Source organism: Rhodamnia argentea, chromosome 11 (genome assembly GCF_020921035.1).
Source record: "Rhodamnia argentea isolate NSW1041297 chromosome 11, ASM2092103v1, whole genome shotgun sequence".
NCBI lineage: Eukaryota > Viridiplantae > Streptophyta > Magnoliopsida > Myrtales > Myrtaceae > Rhodamnia > Rhodamnia argentea.
The window spans coordinates 14,990,299-15,010,100 of record NC_063160.1 but is presented as its reverse complement, the minus strand read 5'-3'; the positions used below and the strand labels follow the sequence as shown (position 1 = coordinate 15,010,100).

At 41.2% G+C, this 19,802-nt stretch overlaps 1 protein-coding gene across 1 annotated transcript; it reads right to left on the bottom strand.

Annotated features, from left to right (window-relative positions):
* Nucleotides 1–16,466: 16,466 nt before the first annotated feature.
* On the bottom strand, nt 16,467–19,083 carry LOC115736401 (subtilisin-like protease SBT1.5). The gene has a single exon (XM_030668099.2). The coding sequence runs from the start codon at nt 19,021–19,023 to the stop codon at nt 16,678–16,680; it is 2,346 nt and encodes a 781-aa protein (XP_030523959.1). The 5' UTR covers nt 19,024–19,083; the 3' UTR covers nt 16,467–16,677.
* Between the last annotated feature and the right edge of the window lie 719 nt (nt 19,084–19,802).

Sequence of the window (19,802 nt, the reverse complement as noted above, 5' to 3'; positions counted from 1 at the left end):
GGGACAGGGTGTGGGGCCCCGGCCGCCCAGAGGTGGGGTGGGGCCCGGTTGGGGAGGGTTACGACAAAAGACGACACGTGAATAATAATTGGGCTCGAGCCGACCTGGTCCGTGGCCCAGTGGCTCTCTCTCTCCCTCTCTCTATCGCCTCGTACAGTCGTACTGATTTGTTTTGATTTGATTCCTAATCCCACACGCTAATCTCCTTTTTGACGTGAACTTAATTTTTTTTTAAATTCCAATTGTATCCCTAAAGGGTGAAGAAATTCATTTGATTTCAGGAGGCAAAAGATGCATCGTGGGGGGGGTGGCTCCAATCGAATTGGGGGGAGGACATGACATGATGACGCCACTATCTTCGTCAATCGCGGGCATCAAAATCAGAGCTAGTTTTCGATTTCTACGCCTCCCTTCTCTCTCTCTCTCTCTCTCTTCCGAAGACGGATCTGTAAACGTGACGGCTCTAAATTGAGTCGCTAGAGGTATTTTTCGCAATTGACCCGTAACATACCAAACCTCATGATTTTGTCTCGTAGATGTACAGATTGACACTTTCCTGTTATGTCAAAAAGCGAGTCTCCCGAGTTTTAAATCTAGTTTGCATGCGTATCTCCAGAATATTTTCCGATGTCCAGCGCAAATTTCGATTTTTTCATAGCTTATTCGTTATCTTATAAGCCTATTATGAATCGCTCCTTATTCAAACCTTATAACTCGGCGAGCATCCCCCTCGCTTACCTTTAGAGATGAGCGGCTCCGGGTTCCGTACAAGTTCCACTTGAAATTTACCCATCGGAACAGGTTTTTAATTTTTTGGAATCTGAAACTTACCATGCATACCCTAAAACTTAAAACCTACCATATCACAAGCTTCAGGATTGGTTCCAAGATCTATTCGGGTTCCACATGTATTCTTAATTCATTTACTGCAAGAATCCACTCATTGCAAATCATATTTAGACACTTGAATAAATATAAAATATCAACAAATTAAAAATATCAGTCATAAATATCATCGGAAATGAAAGTTCAAACAAGCGGTTTCAGATTGCACACTCATTATCGGACATCATAGAATATGAAGAATCGGGCCAAGATATATACCAAGAAAAACACAAAAACAAGTTGAACTCGAAACTTACCCCGTTGAAACAAGCTCCCAAATTTTTGGAGCTTAGAATCTATCGTACATATTTTTAAACCTAAAACCATGCGGGTTCTCTCGCAGGCCCGATTCCGGGTTTTAGGTTTTATTTTGAAACCATGCTCGCCCCTACTTACCTCGTCATCCGAACGAGTTGTTACAATAAAAGCTACTCGTCTAATTAAGCCCCCAAGTTTTATAAAATTTGGTGAGGCCACTATCAAGTTCCGGTGGTCTTATAAAATTTCACATGATATCATAGTAAGAATTATTGAGTTCAAATCTTTCCGGATGTCATATTTATCTTCATTATCATAAATTTCCACACTTGCCCTTTAGTTGAAATTCGGCCCGCACGTAGATGGGAGTGTTAGAAATTTTATTTATTTATTTTTTTGCCTCTCAGTTCTTGAAAGCATTTATCATAATAATTATCACACAACAACTAGACGAGCTGAGGAGGAAATAAAAATTTTCATAATTATCCCCTGTGCAAGAATCATATGTTTAAACTAATCCAAGTTGTTTGAATTGAGAGATGACGCCTTTGCATTTGTTTTTATGAATAGGTTTTAGATGTCCATTTCTGCGGTGCTTCATCTCTATCTTGATCTCGCCCTCGGACGTATCTCCATTCCTTAATTTATACCCAAGTTGGATTAGGACAGCTCCCCATTACATTGCCAAATTTATTGGCGATTTCATGTACAAGAGCTACTAAGGTGTTCGTTTTACCCTTGTCTACAGCGAGATTCTTCCGCACGTGAGATTTCGACGCGGTTCGCACCATAACAAAGTACTAATTCAATTCGCGAGGTGCCTATACTCCAATCTAACGGAAATAAACCTAACATATTTTCCTCTTTCATTGTCGGCAAGAATATCTAATTGGAGTCGCAGATGCCTCAAGGATTGGGCTTGCCAGGTAAGTTTGCCTCTTCGTTGAAGACAAAGATGACCAACTTGTCTAAAGCTTAATTGACTAAATCAACTTGTCAAGATGATCGATTCCTTTGCCCTTCACGTTTTTTTCAAGGGCGATTGTTACTAGCAATCTTTTCCTTGGGTGCAGCGAATTTCTCCAAGTGTCGCTGGAGAATCACGATTGTCACTAAAATCCTAAATTAATTCAAAAATTGTGATGTACTTATCGACTGAACAGTAGCTTAGAGATGCTTCTACATGCATCTACGAGCTACTAGCCAGATGCGACGCTTAAGTTGTCGAACGTTTCTTCTAATGCCTGGACATCGATCTTGTTCTTATCCTTAATGATGTTATTATGTCTACTTGTGTAGTTACTGGTGCTGGTAATTACATTGCAGTCGACAAATCATTGCTATGTTGACCCCACTCTTTCTTATTTGGCCATAAATATTAATTATCTGAGAAAATGACACAAGTAGTCTATGAACTTTGGCTTTGGACAATATAATTCCTGATTTTTTTTTAATTTGTTCAATACGGTCCCCGAACTTCAGCAAATATACGTTGCAATGTGATCCATGAACTTTTAATTTGTTTAATTTGATTTTTGAACTTTTTGTACATGTTCATAGTTAATGTTGTCCTTGATCTTAAATTAACGAAACGACTACATTAGACATTTTCATATAAATCGGGTATTACATTGAGCATGCACCAAAAGTTCGGGAACGACATTGAATAAATTAAAAGTCCAATAATCATATTGAACACTAGGTAAAAGTTCATGGGACACATTGAATAAATTTAAAGTTCATGGATCATTTGTGTTTTTATCCCTAATTATCTTAGGTCTGGATAAATATTCTTGTAGTTTCAGCCAAATTCAAATTCACGCTCTCCGATCTCTCACTTTCATCACGGGGTTACACAAAAATTAAGGGTACCTAGGATCCTCAAAGTTGCATCGTCCGGGCAATAATTGATGAATGAATCATCACTAGTTCCATTTATATTAATTTTCATTAGATTGTACGATACTTGCATTATTATTAGCTTCAATTTGCTCTTGCGTGATGGCGGAGGACACGCTTTTTGTATCAACTTGTGCATTATCTTAAGGGAACGAAGGAAATTATTATTTATTTTTTTGGGGTCAGAAGATGTTCGATTAGAATAACTCGCGATTTAAAGTAGATAATATTTCAATAAAAAATGGAATAAATAATTGGTGTATTAACTTTGAACAGTTCTGACTAATCGAGTGCTTAATCTCTTTCCACTCAAAATAATTTTAAACGCCAAGATAATTTGGGGGGACAGCATTGTCTACGGACAAGCAGGGAAAGTGGGTCGCCACCGAGTCCCGCCTTGTCGGATTGCGTTGCTTTTGTTGACCAATAGTTGTCCATTTTGGCCAATCCGACGGTGGTGGTTCGTGATCACGAAGGTGGAGCATGATATTCAAAAGAGTAAAGAAAAAAAAAAAGATTAATATCACAAGAAATCTCAAATTGGTATACTTATTATTAATTTATGCCGAATTAATTTTTTCACCATAAGAAACTCAAACCGATACATTTATAACAAATTTATTTTCCATTAATTTTTATTAAATTTTATCGTCGACTTGCTTATTTAGATGACGTATGGCGGTGATGAGGGGTGTACCGATTTGGGATTCTTATCATCCGTAGTTTAGGCTTTTTCATGGTATTAACATAATTTAATGGAAACTAACGGAGGATAAATTTGTCACATGTATACTAGTTTGAAAATTTTAGTGGTCAAAAATTTAATTTAAGGTAAATTTATCACAAGTGTGTCGATTTGGGGGGTTTTTGTGATGACGGAGCTATAAACGTGATGCCTTTGTTTATCTTGAATCGAGATCTTTTGGCTCAACTTTATCCTAGTTTTGCCGAGGGAGCAACCCCATTTTTTACCTTGAATTGGTCAAAACATGCAAAATTTCTTACTTTTCGAGGATGATTAGATCTAGTAATTGGGAGTCTATGGTTGATCGATCATTTAGTTATTACAATTCTTTTCTTGATGGCAAGTCACATGTATAGGTTATCACTTGAGGTATTTTTCACATTTGACCCTTAACATACCAACTATCACGATTTTCTCTCTTTGGTGTATAGATTGATGCTTTCCCATTATGTCAAAAAGCAAGTCTCCTGAGTTTAAATCTAGTATCGCATGCACATCTCAAGAACGGTTTCCAACATTCGGCGCATAATTCGATTTATGTATGCCCCAATCGTTATCTTATAAGCTTGTCAAGAGTAACTCCTTATTCAAACCTTATGGCTCGGCGAACATTCCCCTTCCTTACTCCTAGGGGTGAGTGATTCCGGGTTCCATATAAGTTCCATGTGAAACCTACTCGTCAGAACACGTTCTTAATTTTTTTTGAAAACTGAAACTTATCCTACATACCATGAAACCTAAAACCTACCCTATCACAGGCTCCGAGGTCGATTTCAATGTTTATTCAAGTTCCACCTATATTCTTAATTAAATGATTTGAGTGAATCATCACATTTAATGACTAACATTTACTGCTACAATCCACTCACCACAAATCATATCTAGACAAATGAATAATATGAAACTTTACAAATCAAAAGTCTTGGTCATAAATATCATCGAAAATGGAAATTCAAACTAGTGGTTTCATATTGCACATTCATCATCGGATATCATGAAATACTGTAGGATGACACCAAGATATATACCAAGAAATACACAAAAACTTGTTACTGATTACAAGTTTCGGGTTCTAGGTTATAAGTTGAACCTAAAACTCACCCGTTGAAACAGGTTTCCAAACTTTTAGAATCTAGAGCTTATCCCGCATACCTTGAAACCCGAAACCGAACAAGTTCTCCGTGGGCCTGGGTCCGGGTTTCGAGTTCTACCCCGGAACTATGCTCAACCCTACTTATCTCCTCATCCGAATGAGTCGTTACAATAAAAGTTGCTCATCTAATTAAGCCCCTAGTTTTATAAAATTTGGTGAGGTCACTATCAAGTTTTGATGGTCCTACAAAATTTCACATGGTATCATAGTAAGAAGTATTGACTTCAAATTTTTCCAGATCTCATATTTATCTTCATTATTATAAATTTCCACACTCGCCCAGAAGTTAAAATTCAGCCTGCATGTAAATGGGAGTGTTAGAAAATTTATTTATTTTTTGCCTCTCAGTTCTTGAAAATATTTATCATAATAATAATCACACAACAACTAGATGAGCCGAGGAGGAAATAAAAATTTTCATAATTATCCCCTATGGAAGAATCATATGCTTAAACTAATCCAAGTTGCTTGACTTGAGAGATGATGCCTTCGCATTTGTTTTTTGGAGTAGGTTTTAGCTGCTCGCTTCTTCTGTACTTCATCTCTATCCTGATCTCGCCCTCGGACATATCTCCATTCCTTAATTTACACCCAAGTTGGATTAGGACAGCTCCTCAATACATTGCATATTTACCAGTAATTCAAATGTACAAGGGTTACTTAGGTGTTCGTTTTGCCCATGTTTATTGCGAGTTTCTATGGGGCATGAGATTTCGACTTCGTTTGGACCATAACAAAGTACCAATTCAATTTGCAAGAAGCCTATGCTCCAATCAAACGGAAATAAACCTAACATATTTTCTTCTTTCATTGCCGGCAAGAACATCTATTTGGAGTCGCAGATGCCTTAAGGATTGGGCTTGCCAGGTAAGTTTGCCTCTTCGTTAAAGACAAATATTACCAGCTTGTCTAAAGCTTAATTAACTAAGCCAACTTGTCAAGATGATCGATTCCTTTGCCATTTCACGTATTTTCAAGGGTGTTTGCGGCCAGCAATCTTCCCATTGGCTGCAGCTAATTTCTCCAAGTGTCGCTCATGATTCTTCTACACGAATCTCCGAGCTGCTAGGCAGATGCGACGCCCAAGTTGTCGAACATTTCTAATGCCTCATGATCGGATCCGTCGACATCGTTCTTGTTCTTATCCATGACGGTGTTATTATATTTATTTTGTACAGTTACTGGTGCCTCAACAAATCATTACTATGTTGACCCACTCTTTCTCTGTTTAGCCATAAATATTAATTATCTGAGAAAATGACATGAGTAATCTCTAAACTTTGGTTCAATATGCAATATGATCCCCGAACATTTAATTTATGCAACGCGATCCACGTAATGTGATCCATGAACTTTTTAACTTGTTTAGTGTATTCCTCGAACTTTTCATGTTTATATTAAGTGTTATCCCTAATCTTAAGTTAATGGAATGATAATATTGAACATTTTCATATAGTTCGGGTATTAATTGAATATGCACCAAAAGTTCAGGGACAACATCCAACAAATTAAAGGTGTAGGGATCACATTGAATATTAGGTAAACATTTAGAGATCATATTAAATAAAAGTAAAGTTCATGGACCATTTGTATCACTATCCCTAATTATCTTGGCCATGGATAAATATTCTTGTAGTTTCAGCCACATTCAAATTCACATTCTCTTATCTATCATTTTCATTACGGGTTACCGAAAAATTAAGGGTCCGTGGGATATTCAAAGTTGCATCGTCCAAGCAATAATTGATGATCGAATCACCACTAGTTCCATTTATATTATGTTTCATTAACAATATGATATCTGCATTATTATTAGCTTCAATTTACTCTTGCATGATGGGGGAGGACACATTTTTTGTATCAACTTGTGTATTATCTTGAGGGAATGAAGGGAATAATTATTTATTTTTTTGGGCTCAGAAGATGATCGATTAGATATCCAATTGTATTATGTTTATTGAAAATAATTCGAGATTTAGAAGAGATAATATCTCAATAAAAAAATTGAATAAATAATTGGTATGTTAACTTTGAACATTTCTGACTAATCGAGGGTTTAATTCCTTTCCACTTAAAATGGTTTCAAGCGCGAAGATAATTCGGGGCATGACATTGTCGACAGGCAAGAGGGGCAAGCGGGTGGCCACTGAGTCCTGCCATGTCGGATTGCGTTGCTTTTGTTCACGAGGAGTGGAGCACGATATTCAAAAGAGTAAGCAAAAAAAAAAAAAAAAGATATGTGTGTTAGAAAATCTAAAACTTGCCGTCAAAGTGTAATTGAATGTTAAAATTTTAAAAAATGCAATCAAGTCTTAAAACTTGAAAAATTGATACAATCGAGTGCTTCCGTTAACTCCGTCTATTTTGACTAACGAAAAATACTAATGTGAAAATTTTTATTACTTTCTCTCTTACTTGGCATTGACGCGGCTGAAAATTTTAGGTTGTCATCAAAGTGCAATTGAGGTCTAAAATTTTTAGAAAGTATAATTAAGTCCTAAAACTTAATAAATTGGTGCAATCGAATCCTTTCATTAACTCCATCTATTTTGATTAACGGAAAATGATAACGTGAAATTTTTTATTACTTTCTCTCTCTTACTTGGCACCGACGTGGCTGAAAATTTTATACTAAAAATCAAATTTAGACCAAAACAACGTATTTTTCTTGTTTTAGTCACGCCAGCTCAAATTTAGACCAAAACGACATTTTTTCTTGTTTAAATCACGTTAGCACCGGGTAGAAGAGAGAAAGTAACAGAAACGACACATTAGCATTTTTCGTTAGCCTAATTGGACGAAATTAATGGAAGGACTCGATTGCACCAATTTGCCAAGTTTTATGACTTTATTGTATTCTGTTAAAGTTTTATGACTTAATTGTACTTTAGTGATAAGTTTTAAGACTTCTAGTGAATATATCAAAAAATAAAATTCAAAAAAGAATGAGTTACGAATAGCTATAAATTTGCATCATATTTTAGTAAAAAAATTTCCGGAAAAAAAAAGATTAAAGGATTTAAAAGTTAATATGAACTCAAAGCATGATGGTAATTTGCGTTTCATTTGCACGGGGTGTCGTGAAACAAAGAAGATAAGAATAGACAATTTTTTTTTGGTCGAAAAGAATAGACAATTTGACATGTAAATATTTTTATTATTTCGAATCATGACTATGGATTGTATTTTCACTAGGCCAAGTACCAAAAAAGTTATAAACCTAGTGCATTGGTATCAATTCAGTCCTAAACCTTTCAATTAAATCAATTTATTTTTAAACATTTTTGTATTAGTACCAATTCATTTCATCCGATTAATTTCAGCCTAAAATCACTTACGTGAACGTTGGCGGTGCCACGTAGGACTGCCGGCGCTTACTTGTAATTTTTTTTATACTTTTAATATTTTTTTCAGTTTATTATTATTTTTTCCTTACTTTTGTTTTTCTATCCTTTTTTTTCGTTTCCACTGTTTTGCTGCCAGTGGGCGGCGAGGGTTGGCGAGGCCCCCCTGGCCGGACCTCGCCCAGGTCAGGGAGAACCTCGCCGGCAACAAATAATGGGGACGCTTTGCTTTAGGGTCGCGTTACCTGAGCGTGAAGAAGCAATAGGAATTGCTTAAGTGGGAGGAGAAGGCAGGATCAAAGCAACTTGCTGATGGAATACGAAGAGACTCTGCCGGTGAAGGACTGCGAAGCCACCCCTGAAGTCACGTAGCCCGGCGCCGTTTCTTCATCTTCTTCTTTGACTTCTCTCCTCGCTTCAATAATCTGACGAATTCCGATCATTCCCCCAACAGCATCCCCAGCAACTTCGGAATGAAATCACACGTAATCCATAACGTTAATATACGATGATGATCTTGCTTTAATTCCCATCACACCCAGATACCCAATACACGTCCATTCCTCTTTGACAGCTTTACGGACATTCATTCCACCATTTGTGAAAAGCCTCCTGATGCCAGGGCGAGTTTTGGCAAGGCTCGGTGAGGCCGCTCTTGACTGGGCGAGGGTCGACCTCGCCAGATCTGGCGAGGGGACCTCACCGGCTACTACAATAAAACAAGGGAAACAAAAAAGAGGAAAGAAAAAACAGAAATAAGGAAAAAAAATTCAAAAATTACACGTCGGTGCAGGCGGTGCCACGTGGGTCGACCGGCATCTAAGGGCGCGCATGGCAACACTTCTGCTTCTGAAACACCATCAGAAGCAGAAGTTGATTTTTCAACTTCTCTATCAAAAGCAGAAGTTGATTTTTCTATTTCTGTTTCAAAAGTTGATTTCTGATAAAAAAAAGACGTTTGATAAAATTTCTGCTTTTGATATTTCTACTTTTAATCAAATACCGCCGGCGGCGGCGATCGGCAGCGGCGGCGACGGCAACCGATGCCCGTCGAGCGGCAGAGGCGGCCGGCGATCGCTGGCCGGCAAGCGGCGGTCGGTGGCCGGCGGTCGGCGGCGGGTGGCGACCGGAGGTCGGGCGTTGGTCGGTGACCGTGAGGCAGGTGTTGGTCGACGGAGTCGAAGAAGTGATTTACGAAGTTGAGAAGTAAAAGTTTTTTACTTCTCAAAGTTGGCCAAAAATCCAACCAGAAGTAGAAATCTTTTTCAGAAGTAGAAATTCCTACTAGAAGTCAATATTTTTAACCAAACGGATTTCGGTTTCAGAAGTACTTTTAAAGTGTCTTTACCAAACGGATTTTAGCTTCAGAAGCACTTCCGAAGCTGAAATTTTGCTTTTGAAGTGTTATCATGCGCGCCCTAAGTCGGCGATTTCCAGCATAAATTGGCCGGATGGATCGAATTGATATTAAAGCAAAAAAATTTAGGGCTAAATTGATCCAATTAAAAAGTTTAGGACTAAATTGGTACCAATAAAATAGGATTATGATTTTTTTGGTACTTTTCCCTACTTTCACTTGGTTTCATTTCGTTGCGGGATTTTGAATTCTTTCATATACACTCGAATTAATTTGTGAATATTTTACAATCTATACCGCCACATTGAATCCACCATGTTATCCTCTGTACATATTTATCTATTATTAATCATACTTAATTAACCTATTTGTTATTCATAAATAGTTGTTTCTCTTTCTTTTTTGCCGGGATTTTTTTGCTTTATTTTGACGCTACTTGCGGTTGTTTATCCAGTTCAGCTAATCAAGTCGTAAATTGTGAGATGTAAAGTTCAATTTTACCACATCGACAGTATAGCGAACAAAAGCGACTCAAATGCCAGGAAAAACACAAAATTCCTCATTTGACTTTTGTCTTAAACTTTCTGAAGAGGAACAAATACAAGTCACGTAGCCTTTTTTTTGGACAGAGAAGTTTTGCTACTTTAAAATCTTAAAAAGAAGGGAATTGGGAAACGTAGGCAGCACGCACATAACGAATGGTGTGCACACAATTTTGGTACCATGAAATTTAAATTCAAGCTTCCGCAAGGAACAAAAATCAATTATTTTCGTAACATGAAATCGCGCGCCGATCCGATTGATAAAATGTCTGCAACTCTCTGCAATGCACCTTGAAAAGGGTTCGATATCATGTTCTAACACTTGCCAATTTTCTAGTCATCCTAACGCGATCGGACGTCCGCCGTTGACTAGACTAGATAAGTAGATTTGTTTTGGTACACGAGGATTTATAGATGATGGCACTTGACCCCGAAAGAATAAATTTAATGGAAGCCTTGTAATCTTTGTTTTATCTTACACTAGTTACCTTCTATCATTATTGACTTTAGCTAGTTAGTTCTTACAAAATCTAGAGCCTGTTTGTTCAAGATTAAGCGAGAGCAAAAACCAACTTTTTTTCCTTTCCGACAAATTCAGAATTTTATTCAAATTTCAAACAACAATATAGACAACATACATGTGAATTTGCAGGTCAATATTCTAAACGTTGGATTTAAATCGACAGAAGGACACCTCAAGTGCCAAAATTTATGTAAGACGCTTATTTTGGTGCCAAAATTTCTCACCGACTCACTTATGTGCCAAATCGAAGAAAAAAAAAATCACTTAAGTGCCAACAACAAGAGATTCCGGTAAAAAATTACATGTAGCATTTATATTTAACATATTTTAGTGCCTCGTCATTTATAAGTCAACATGGCAATTTTTTAAAAAAAATCAGCCACATGGCAATTTCATTATTAAATTCAGTCTTAAACTCAAAATTAATCTAAAAAAAAGTAAAAATAAAAAAATTGGCAGCGAAGAGGGCTTGCACAGCCCCCGCCATCGTTGCCCCAGCATCGCCGGCGATGGATGGGGGCTGATTTCCGGGGGTTGCCGAGCCTCAGTCAGTGGCCGGCAACCCCCACTGACTGATGGCGTGTGCTAGCAAGCCCTCTCCCAGATCTGGGTGACTCTCTCCGCCACTGGCAGCAGACCCTGCCATGGTGAACCTCGCACAAGAAACCCAGAAATCAGGTTCAGTTTCAATCCCACGAATTCGTTTCGCTTCAACTTCGCCTTCGGTGAGTCGATCGTGGGTTTTCTTCTTCTTCTCCACCTGCGCAAACACGAGCAGATCCCAAGAGCTCATTCGTGCATCTCCGTTAATGGCTCACGCTCTTCGTTCCATCAATGCACTAAAATGAAGTTCGCTCGCTTGCAGAAACGCCTTTTCAGCCTCGGCTTTCTGGCCCTATCGAGACCCTCTTGCAAGAAAGCCTTCCCAGGACCCGGCGACCATGAGGAGGACTCGCAGTTTGTGGCCACCCTCTTGAGCATCGTCCAGGGAAAGAAGAGGCCGCCCCTGCCAGTGGTGGCCCTCAGCTAGGCCTGGGTGGGGCCAGCGACCCTCTCCAGATCTATGCAAGGCTCGCTGGCCCTTGCCAGTGAGTAGCCCCACCCATCGTCAACCATTGCCGGCAACGGTGGGGCGATGGCAACGAGGGCTGTTCAAGCCCTTCCCGCTAGCTGAAACCCTTTTTTTATTTTATTTTATTATTTTATTTATTTTTAGCTCATTTTCCATTGCATCTTTGCAGCCAGGAAGCCCTTCTTGATACCGCAACTTCTATTTCTTTTTTTTCTTTTTTTTTTTTTAGTTTTTAGCTTATTTTTTATTTTTTATCTTATTCTTTAATTTGTTAATATTTTGTGAAATTTTTTTATTAATTTTTAGCATTTTTATTGTTGATTGGGATCTTTCGACGAGCCATGTAAATGCCACGTAAGATATCCAGCAAAGCTCACCGGAATTGGCACTCAAATAATAGTTTTTCAAAAAAATTAGTACTAAAATGAGCGCCGTAAATAAATTTTAGCGCTTCTAATGTCCTTCTACCGATTTAAATCAACCAAAAATTAATAATCATCTCGATCTCCAAAAGAGATGGAAGTGATTTATGTAATTAAAAAAAAAGCAGTTAATCGATTTTTTTTTTTTTTTTGAAAAAGCCACTAAAACCCCAAAACTATGCAAGTTGTGACACATTTATCCAAATTTTTTTGTGACACAAAAAATTCCAAACTTATACCCGTGTGACTCATTTATCCTTCATCAAGAATCTGTCTATGAAGACCTTCCTACCTACATGGATTCTAGAAAGTGAACGGTATTAACATAGCACCTACGAGATTTAAGTGAAATGAAAACGGCATTATTTTGGCTAAAAAATCATCTAACGAAATCTTGACAATGGGTAAATGTATAACAATAGACATAATTAAGTTTAAAGTAACTGTGTCACAATAAGTATTGTTTGAGATTTTTTATGACAGTCCTTTTTTTAGGTGTGTGTTTTTTTTGTGGGGTGGGTGGGGGTGGTTGTTGGTGGGGGGGATGTTTCATGGGGTGGAAGACGATGAGGAACTAATAAATGAAGCCGGCAGGGTTGGAGAATATCGATATGGTATTGCGTTGGGTTGGGACCAAAGTTGGAGCGATTCGCATCATACGAAGCAAGACGGGGCCAAAGTGCTTGCCTAAGAAGATGACCAAATTGTAGTCCTTCCTGAAATTGCATGTGCAAAAGTTAATGGAGGGTCGCTTTCTCCGCCAGCAATCGGATGAGGTCGGGCATCGCGCCAATGGAGTTACAATTGATGACGACGGAGCCTGTACCCGCGAACTGTTCTTAAGATCAAAAGACGACCCGAACGACCATGAACTCCATGTGTCTAAACAGAAAATCGACATTGTCCTTGACGTATCTCCTGATTTTGGCATTTGGTAAAGAAGTTACAGTCTTGTTCTATGCCATGCTCGGGGTGTGACCTCAAATTGGCACTGGTGAGGCAATAGCTTACTAAGGCGATGATCGGTAGCTGGTCCGAGAGCATCACATGGCATGTGTCCTATCATGCCAAGTTGTTCTTTCATGTTGTAAACAGGCTTAGTTGAGGCCTATAGAGCATTGGAGGCATCGGAGGATGCAATTGAAATTGCTGCTTAGATTTGACAGTATGTGTTGTTGGGGATTTTTCTTGCCTTATTTTGGCTGAGAGAATATTTGGGATAATTGTCTAAAAATTCATAAACCTATTATTGTGCAATGCCTAATTCAGTCATAAACCTTTCAATTATGCCAATGTAGTCCTAAATTCTTCAATTGTGTCAATTTAGTCCTTAATCTTTTGAAGTTTTGTCAATTAAATCATAAACCTATTATTAGGGCAATTGGCCAAAACGATTATATCGACAAATCGTCAAAAGATTTAAAACTAATTTGTCATTGAAACTCGAAATTTTACGATTAAATTGGTAAATTTACAAAAGGTTTGGAACTAAATTGATACGATTAAAATGTCTAGGTCCGAATTAGCAGCCATACAATATGTTTTAGGACTTTTTGGACAAGTTTTCCAACAATATTTCTAGACTTCTGGTGATGTGTGAAGTTTATGAAGTGATGTCAATAGTCATATTTGTTGATCGGTTGATTATATGGATCGGACGTGGCCATGGACATAATGGACTTAATGTCACGACCCATTTTATGGTTGAGTGTCGTAAACGAGTTGTTTGCTTGGTTTAATGATGCATTATTTACAGGTTAAAACGTGTTTGCATGAGGTACTGAGACAATTCCATATTAGGTTCTCTGGGTTGGCTAGTTTATTCGTGGCATGGCTGGTCAAGAAATTGTATTGAACCTCGTTTTTAGGGGGTGAGCAGTTTCGAGTCTATCCATGTTCTAGGTTCCTACAACCTGTCCGTGGAAATCTATTCCCCATTTTTTGGAACCTGCCTTACATAACCTAAAATTTGGAATCCACCCTATTTTCTAGGGTCGATTCCAAGGTCTACTTGGAAATTGGCCAAATTCCATTTTTTTAGTTTCATTTTTATGTGAGCAAAATGAAAGTGAACGCACCAATATAAATTAAAATTTCCTATTTGTTAATAGCAACAATGCATAAAAGATGAACATATAAAATAAAATAAATCATAAAAAGTTCAATCCAAGCAACGTAAAACCTAAATTATAGAACTTCAATCCTCAATCATTCATGAAAAATTACTTCAAATTCTAACCATATGAAATCAAAAGAAACAAAAAATATAGTTAATCACTTAATAATAATTTCTAAATTTAGTGTTGATTAAACTAAAATAATTAAAAATTGAGGAGTGGAAGAAAATTTTCTCATAGAAGAAGAAAGCCAAGGAGTCACTCTCAAGGAGAGGAAGATTAGGTTTGTAGAATGGGAAAGCCAAAGTGTATAAGTCAATTTCTATTTTAAGATTTTGTAGCAATCCCCGTCCGTCGGAAATCGAACAACATAGTAGGTTGCTGATCCGATTCTTCGATTCCCAATTCTACCCTAAAATCATGCTCACCCGTACCCATTTCTAAGTTGAGCCACGCGAGTTGAGCATTTGGGTTCACCTGTCCTTCCATTATCTGATCGTGTTGCTTAGGTGGTGTCGTGCCAACGTTAATAATCAGATCATGTCTATCTATGTATTGTGGATCGGCCCCATTAATCCATCGGGTCCGTATCGATCTTGTTTGTTTCTAGTATGCCCCCAGGTCGACAAGAGACACAAACACGATCGGCCCGATCAAGAGACGCGCGACTGATTTTCCAAATGCCACGTTGTCGCTACGTGAGCTGCCACAACCACACAATTGGTTGGGTTCCTTTGAAAATGCATCAATTACAAAAAGAAAATGAAGGCCTAACGTATGACTATCCATGTTGTGGAGAGAAGGCCCAGGACCAGCAAGCTCGGGCCAGGCCTTCCTAAATGCGTAGGTCCAAATGGGGCATTCGGGCCGGGCCCTAGATTATCCGAAAGGCCATCCTCGAGCCCGAGGATGACTTCAAGACCAAACCTATGTTTGATTTGTTATGTAGCTTCATAAACCAATTGAGTGACACCTGTCTTAGTACATCTAACATTACACCTAACGTTACAAGTCGGAAAGAAGAAAGTCTTCGCTTATTGATGTAACAAATGTGCTTGGATGGATCCACAGGGATCTAAAATGCCATATGGAATCGACCGTGTCAATCCTCGTAATCTTTTCCCCTCCTTTCGAACGAGAACCGCGTTTTTAGAGTCCTTTCTCTTCTCTTCTAGTCCCCTCCTACCAAACAAAGATCAAATTGGGATTTAAAGTGAGAATCCATTGTTCTTGGAGTATAGCTAGGGATGAGAGTGAAAAAGAATAGTAAGATGAAGCTAAGAACCTCAACACTATCATGACACGATTGGGCAAAAGTTGTAAAAGCATCCTCCACATCATTACCTGTTCTTTTCAAGGCTTTACGTAAGTTGGCTTCTTCCAATTGGGGTTTGGCTTTCTCTATGGAAAAAGTTAGACAAAACATCAATGATGGGCTTGCTCATGTAATTGCATGTCCTTCTCTTAAAGCTTTGGCAAAGATGTAGCCCCGGATGACTAAGGACATGAGCTCACGAGCGGGGTCACCCTCCTCATGTAATTGATTCTATTAAAAATACGTGATGTGTAACAATTAGCATTATAGTCGTTTACAAAATGCGATAACCGACATAAAGTCTACCTCGTTTCGATCCTAATATTACCAAGGCAGTTTGCTTTCAAGAAAGAGGATCAAAATGGACGAAATCGAAGTTCAAGAATCAAACTATATATCGACCGAGAGGGAGTACGAGGACCAGCTTTGACAATAGCCCTTTCCTTCTTCAAATCTCGTGACTCTCGAAATGAAAGTTTTAGTTGATGCAATTTGAAATTTGAGATGTAAAACCTCGGTTTGAAGATATTCTTTTTCTGGCCTTTGTCCATATGGGGCCGTCTCTTTCCTGAAGTAGATCGCTCCCAAATACGAATTTCTGATATTAAGATGTATGACCATGAAAGTTACATCCCAATCTCCAAAGCACAAATGTCACGTGCACTAGGCACATGCTCTCCCCCTCTAACATCACTCCAAATCAATGCTTGGACGAGTCAGAATCCATCACATTACAACTTACGAAAAGAAAACATACCCAAAAAAAAAAAAAAACCAAAAAAAAAGACATGTTTCCATCATCCATGGCCACTTTGACTTTTCTCGACACAGCAATTCTGCAAACATTCTTGATTCTTGATTCTTGATCTTACGACAAAGATACACCACCACCCACTCCCGCCTGCTTTCTAAGCCAGAAAGCTCAACCCCGACGTTGCTCATTATACATTTCATAGAGATTTAAGGAAAGAGAAGAGAGTATTAATGCCATAGCAAAATGGGAAAATTACAGGAGAGACAAACAACCTACAACTTCAAAACGCAACTACAGAGATTGCTGCAATGTCACAACCAACGGACTTGTGACCGTGTGCTTCCCATCCGACCATACCACCGAGCCGCTCCTCATGCTGGACCCTCCAGGCGAGAGCTTCACCGCCCTCACTTCGACCCTCACCAGGAAGTTCAGCTTCTGACCGATCCTCCGGAACGCCAGCTTCTCCGGCCGCACCGTGACCGAAACTCCGCGGGGGGGCCTCACGCTCACCCGGTATACCGACTCAGGGTCCCCGACGTTGGTGACCGTGCGGATGAAGTGGGTCGACATTTTAGGCTTCCCGTACTGCTGGAACGCCACCGACAAGGACGGGTAGTTCAAGTTCCCAGAGTGGCCAGCCTTTTTGGCTCGGCTGCAATCGGCTTTCTTCCTAGTGACGACTTGGATGTTGTTGACCGTGTAGTTCGAGTTGCATAGAAAGTCTACGTAGTCGTACGGGGTGAGGTCGTATATCAACCCGGGGTCCATGGCCTTCTGGGGATGGACGTGACCGGCCCCGTAGTCCATGACCGTTGAAGTGTTCCCCGAAGACTCGTCCAGCATCGTCTCTCCCCGATTGTCCACGGTGTAAGCAGTCGTCATCAGCGCAGATCTTATTGCTGCGGGACTCCATTCGGGGTGAGCAGCCTTCAACAACGCGGCTAGGCCCGAAACATGAGGGCAAGCCATTGAGGTACCCGACAGTATGTTAAATTCCGTCTTGCGCTTATCCGAGGCGACGCCAGAAGGCCCTACGTTATCGGGCCAAGCGGCGAGTATGTTCAATCCAGGAGCGATCACGTCGGGCTTCAAGATCTCGGGGGACTCCGGATTGGGACCCCGAGCAGAGAAAGAAGCCACGACAGGAGCAGGCCGGACTCCCAGCCGAGTCCCCTTGAAGATCACCGTGGCTGTGGGTGGCGACTTCGACTTGGACGCAACCTCGATGTACTTCCTGATCTCGTCGCCACCCAATGCACCAACTGCTGTCGCGGGCAGGATGTGGCAATCGGCCACCAATCCTTCGCCGTCGAAAACCCCGTTCGCCAAGATCATTCCGACCCCGCCTGCTTTCTTTACTACCTCACCTTTGGCAGCCCTCGAATTGATCCCCCTATCGCACAAAACAATCTTGCCCTTCACAAGACTCGGATCCAAGGACCCCTCCATGCACAGAGATGAGGAGTACCCATCTCCGCCCTCAGTCCCGGCATAAATCAATGGATACATCCGACCTGGCGTCAATCCCGGGCCGCTGTAGACACTCACACCCGGAATCATCTTCCCATTGCCCAATTTCACATCCGCAGGGAAACCCCTATCTATGGTGCCGGCGCCTACAGTGGTCACCCACGGCGCGACATTCGTGACCGTGAGCCCCCCAGGACCGCCGTTCCCTGCGGAGGCTGACACGAAGACCCCTGCGTCTTCTGCCCCGAAGGCGCCGATCGCGATGGCATCCAGATAATACGGCACCACCACACCGCCAACGCTGAGGGAAATGACATCGACCCGGTCGGCCACAGCAGCGTCGAAGGCCGCCAGTATGTCGGAGTCGTAGCAGCCAGAGTCCCAGCACACCTTGTAGGCGGCGAGGCGGGCCTTGGGTGCCATGCCAGCTGCCACGCCCCGCGCGTACCCCAGCGTCGAGGCGGGGAACACGTAGCGGCCCGCGGCGATCGACGCAGTGTGGGTGCCGTGGCCGTCGGAATCCCGAGGCGAGCGGAACTGCGTCGTCTCGTTCATCTTCCCATTGGTGGCCTCATACCCATTGCTGAAGAACCTGGCCCCTATCAGTTTCCGATTACAGGAAGTGGAAGGGAAGGCCTTACCTGCGACGCACTGGCCCTTCCACTTGGAGGGGACGGGGCCGAGGTCGCGGTCGTTGAAGCTCTGCCGCTCGGGCCAGATGCCGGTGTCGATGACCCCGATGACGAGATCCGACCCGAAGTCGGACTCCTTGAGGAGGCCGGCGCTGTCGCCGGTCTTGAGGCCGAGGAACTGGGGGGAGCGCGTGGTGTGCAGCTGGCGGACCTGCTCGGGGATGAGGGCGAGCACGTGGGGGAGGGACTGGATCCTCAGGGCCTCGGAAGGGGAGAGCTTGGCGGAGAAGCCATGGAAGACAGTGGAGTAAGTGTGGATGATCCGGGTCGGGCCGGGTGAGGGAGAGCCAGAAGAAGAGAGGGAGGAGAGAGTGGAGTCGTACCAGTGGGCGTGGGTGGGGAAGATGGAAGGCTTGGCGTCCTGCTGGACTTGGACAATGAAGGTCTTGTGGTCCGAGGAAGGAGAAGAAGAAGAAGAAGAAGAGAGTGGGAGTATGGCGAGGACGATGAAGAAGAGGGAAGACAAACCCATGTCAGAGAGAGAGAGAGAGAGAGAGAGAGCTTAGAGATGGTGGTGGTGGTGGTGGTGGTGGTGGTGGTGGTGTTGGGCGAGTGAGATTTGAAACATCGAAAGTATAAAAAGGAGAGATTTTTGGGGGCGAAAGCAAGATGGGTGGTGGGGGGGCGGGACCTGCCCGGGACGAGCGAGTGCGGTGGCGGTGCCCAAGTTGGCTGCCACTGTGGATGTGAGAGAGAGAGAGAGAGAGAGAATACAGCGGCGGAGGGGGAAGTGTGCGTGAGACTTGAGAGTAGTGTTGCAGTAGAGAGATGGTGGTGGTGGATGGACGGGGAAGATTCAGAGACGGGATTCTTGTTTTGTTTCCGCACCTGCTACTGCTACTGCTACTGCTACTGCTAACCAAGTCAGCAAGTAAATTTTCCTACATTCGTGAAAGGATCCGAGTATATACTTAGCACAACAATTATAATCATGAAAATTATGCGATTTACTTAACTAACTAGTTGCTTGGCAAGCCTCCCCTTCAACATTCATCTTTCGTCACTGGAAAAGATTCCTCTTCTGTTTAAGATAAATCGATTATGTTTTCGAAAATTTTAGAAACAACATTTTTTGGGTAACAAAATATCGAATTCATCGCGAGGCATTATATTAAGTTGATATGTCGAGAATAGACGACGTGGATATTAAGATGATGCAGTCAATTCAATCAAGCGTTCTTTTGTTTCAAGAGTAAATTTTAAGAGATCTAGCTCCAATTTGTTTAAGCTCAATCGAATGCCCTAATAAGG